The sequence below is a fragment of the Aureobasidium pullulans genome, assembly GCF_000721785.1.
Source record: "Aureobasidium pullulans EXF-150 unplaced genomic scaffold scaffold_6, whole genome shotgun sequence".
Lineage (NCBI taxonomy): Eukaryota > Fungi > Ascomycota > Dothideomycetes > Dothideales > Saccotheciaceae > Aureobasidium > Aureobasidium pullulans.
Genome location: NW_021941026.1, coordinates 130 through 4294, shown reverse-complemented (window position 1 = coordinate 4294; position 4165 = coordinate 130). Strand labels below are relative to the sequence as shown.

Below are 4165 nucleotides of genomic sequence, written 5' to 3'. Positions count from 1 at the left end.
TGGCTGCTCCAACCATACACACAGGATTCAATGACCTCTACCACAGCGACAGGGTTTCTGATATCACTCTCCGTTTTAGCAATGTCGACTTTCGCGCACACAAAGTAATTCTGATGGGTGCATTTGGACACTTTTAGGCACCTTTCAACAGCGATGTTCCTGTATGTATACTGTAGCACATCTTTGCGGTGTTCATCGTGTCATTAACTTGTCATAGCTCGCCTCTAACAACATCTACAATATCGACGGATATCCTGATGATGTAATTTATGGCATGCTCAGACACATCTATGGCCTCCCTGTTGAAGGAAATTGTGAAGCCACGCCTGTTATGCCTAGTGGCAAGCGCATTATGGTATATCATTCGCTGGGTGTTCAAGGACGTTGTCTACGCACATTAGTGTCTCTCTATCACAACACCTATCTAATGTCTGAAGCTGATAGACTATGGATGAGTAAACATCATCAGCCAATATGATGTGCCTGAGGCGAACTTAATGGGCGATTTCTGCCAGGGTGCTACCCTTAGCAACCTGGTGTCCGAATGTCGCTAGTACATCTTTCCCCAATTAAACGATGATGAGAATGCTCGACGTTCTTAAACCTACCTATTCGCGTTGGCTTTTACTGCTCGATAAGATTCGCGCAAACACAAATATCATTAATGGTGTATCCATTCGAGATCAAGATGACAGTGCAAGGACCAGCAAATTACGATGTTACATGCTCCTGCGGGCGGCACGCGGTACAAGATCGAAACAGCAAAAGCGGATTGTCAAAAACGATATGCGAACGGCATGGCAGGTCGGAGATGGTGACTGGAGCAAGATGAGTTGAGGGGTACAGGAGACGATGACTAAGCGAGCGGATTGTCGACGGGGACATTCTCCGAACCTTCCTTGGGTACACACAGCATGTACCCAAAGTCTTGATCGAAGCTTAGTCAAGACTCGGCCGAGGCTTGCTTCTCAGCTGCTACTGGCTGTTGATATTCATCTCCGTGATGTTGGGCTTCCTCGCATGGCTCGGCCCAGGTCGCTCACACGACCCATCAACTGGGAGAAGTGACAGGCTCGATGTCTTTTGCCCGCCCTCATGATGAGTAGCTGAAACAGGGTGCATGTGGCCCACACCTCATGCAGATTGATCAAATCATTTTGCAGAGAGTATCTGAAAAACAGTCCTCATGGACCTGGAGCCGCGAAGCCAATTCTTATCAGCAGAATATGACTTGCAGAACCAACTCTGGATACCGATCGAGCGGACCTCAAACGCTGGCCCGGCGCAGTTGAATTCTCTTCTCAGCGTCTCCTGTTCTTGCCTCTATTATAAGCTTCATCGTCAGCTCGGAGGCTTGCAGCAACACGGCACAGGTTCTTGCTTGATCGGTACATGCATATCAGAGCTGAGTATTGTCCCAAGCGTTGCAGGAATAGATGCGAGCTGAGTTCTATTCTGCAGCCTGCCATGATTGATCATTCATTGATCCTCTCTTCTGTAATGAAGCCCCTGTACCGTGCAGAAATCAGACTCAGCTCTGGCCGCTCTTGAGCGGGGTTAGAAATAGGTCGCTCTGGGGTCTGTTCTGGAATACCGATGCATAGACTGCTATATGTAGTGTCGATGATATAAAGGCGACCTCACAGCACTGAGAATTGTGTATCTCTTCTTCACATCAAAGCCGCCGCAGTCTATCGAGCATTATACACATAAATTGTCAAGATGAAGAACTTCTCAGCCTTAGTGGCTCTTCTGTTTGCTTCTGCGCAAGCCGTAGCCGGAGACTCGACCAAGACTTTGCGGACTTGTTTGACAAAGCAAGGAACGGCATCCATTGCAAAAGTGCCTTCGACAACTTATGGTCTGACAATCACCAAGACGGCCGTACAAGTAATCACATCAACTCCATCCACGACATTCACACCCGCTCCAACAACAACAACCCTGACGAGTACCTCAACAACTTCAACCACCACCACGCTATCGCAAGTCACGGACACATACACTGATACGACTACCCTCACTAATACGGAAACGGATACTACAACGGCTGCCACTACCACCATCACCGAGACTTCGAGTACCACAACAACATCAACAGGCACCAGCACTGTTCCAGCACCTTCCGGGTTCACTGCCTTAGGAGACTACATATCCGGTGCTGCAAAGAAGCGATCTCCCAATGGCCGTTTCGACGCACGTGCAGCGACACCCGCAACAAAGACCTACTGCAAAATCGCAAACGGCAAAGTGACAATGTCTCCAGCCTCATATCCCAAAGCCGTGACATGCGCCCAACTGGTCCAGATCATAAAAACATCCACAAAGACACAAACGGCATTCAAAACCACCACCATTACGGCACCTACGCCCATCATCACTTCATCCACCACGACAACCACGACAGTAACATCTACTATTTCCCTGATAGATGCGTCCACGACTACTACCGAAACTGACACTTCAACCACCACTACGACCATCACCGTCACGCCCAGCACTACGACGACAACAACAACCACAATCACAGTCCTCCAACCTACAGCAACTGTCTTGGCCCAGTGCGCAGCCAACAACCTGATCAGCTCGGTCAACGGCGCCGGCATCGACACCGCGTCTTCCAGTAATTCCGCCTTCGCTTTTACGGACGCCGCTTCCGCCACCGATTGCTGCAACATTTGTGCCAATACGGCAGGCTGCGAGGGCTTCGTTTACGGTGGTCCTTGCTATATTCTCTACGCAGACAATGGCCAATGTTCTCCTGGACAGAGCGTGGCGACTTTCTACACTAACCCCGGTGATGGATTTGTCATTGGCAATGGACAGTGCGGAGAATACAGCTATGGAGGATCCGGTTAAGGGAAGCCGAAAGGGACTACGCTGGAAAAAGATCAAGTCTCGCTTTATAGGCAGTGCGAGATTATCTCTACAGCACTATGGGACCGGTCATCGCTTCTAGCTTGCCGGTGTAGTTGAAATTGAGATATCTCTAGCGCTTTAAACCTCTCTACACGTAGACTCGTTTACCGACTGCTACTACAATAAGACAATCGTGTTGCAAGCTTAATAAAGTCTCTTCCTAGCCGAATTCTTCGATATCTTAACGTTCAAATGATAAGCAAAGATAATCTTAGAATCGTTATTCGCATTTACCTCTCTAGTAGGCATAGAAAACCCTAACTTCCCTATTCTAGTAAAGACTAGATTGCGAGAAAACTCTTTTTTGTCAGAACAACTAATGGTATATAAGCAATAGTAGAAACATCCATCCCTAAATTAGGTTCTTTAAGAGATGCTAAGACTACGGCCGCTTTGATACTTTCGAAAATGACAAGCGCGATTTATTGTTATAAGAGCGCCATCGATAAAGGAGAATTTGTCTAGGCTTATTAATATAGGCACATCGAGAGGGTCCATATAGGTAAGATAGTACATTTAAGCGCTCGTTAGCTCCCTATATATATTTGACATAGATAACAAAATTGCAGAAAGGTAGTTCCAGCGCATTGCCAAAGAGACTAGTTATAAGTATGAATTGTGCATGTAGTAGAGGACTCTACTACATAGTTATCGAAAGTTAACCCCCTTTTAAGTTAAAATTGGTACAGTTATAGTAGATAAGCTGTCGGCTATCTTTGCCCTTGTTAGAGTATAGCTAAGATGGTCTATATGTCTCTTAGCATAAGGGAATGCTTAACTTCGCAGTCAGCTCTTAACCCCTATGTAATTAAGTTAATTTAAGTCATAAGGAGTTGCCCATTCGTTTAGGGGTTCTGCTATAAGCCTCTTAATTTCTATAGTATACCTTCTAGGTCTTCCGCACTTCCTATTGCTAGGGAAGAGTAGTTTATGCAGGTTTGCACGAATTATTTTAACTAGTTATAAGCCCGGGTTTTGCACAAACCTAGAAGTATACACTATGTTGTAGCCTATAAGTCTCTACTTAAGAAGTAGGAGATAATAGCCTACCATAAGACTACGAGTCTCTACTAGAATAGTAGGAGATAGTAGCAACAACAAAAGCCTAAGGAAACCAAGATACTTAGCTAACAATAAAAGCCTAAGGAAACTAAGACACTTAGCTAACAACAAAAGCCTAAGGAAACTAAGACACTTAGCTAACAACAAAAGCCTAAGGAAACTAAGACACTTAGCCTACAATATA

General features: G+C 45.9%; 1 protein-coding gene across 1 annotated transcript; it reads left to right on the top strand.

Annotated features, from left to right (window-relative positions):
• Positions 1 to 1722: 1722 nt before the first annotated feature.
• On the top strand, positions 1723 to 2859 carry M438DRAFT_404314 (uncharacterized protein; the record flags this gene model as incomplete). Its single annotated transcript, XM_029909719.1, has 1 exon — positions 1723 to 2859. One exon carries the CDS (start codon positions 1723 to 1725, stop codon positions 2857 to 2859), a length of 1137 nt encoding a protein of 378 aa, XP_029761874.1.
• Positions 2860 to 4165: the final 1306 nt, after the last annotated feature.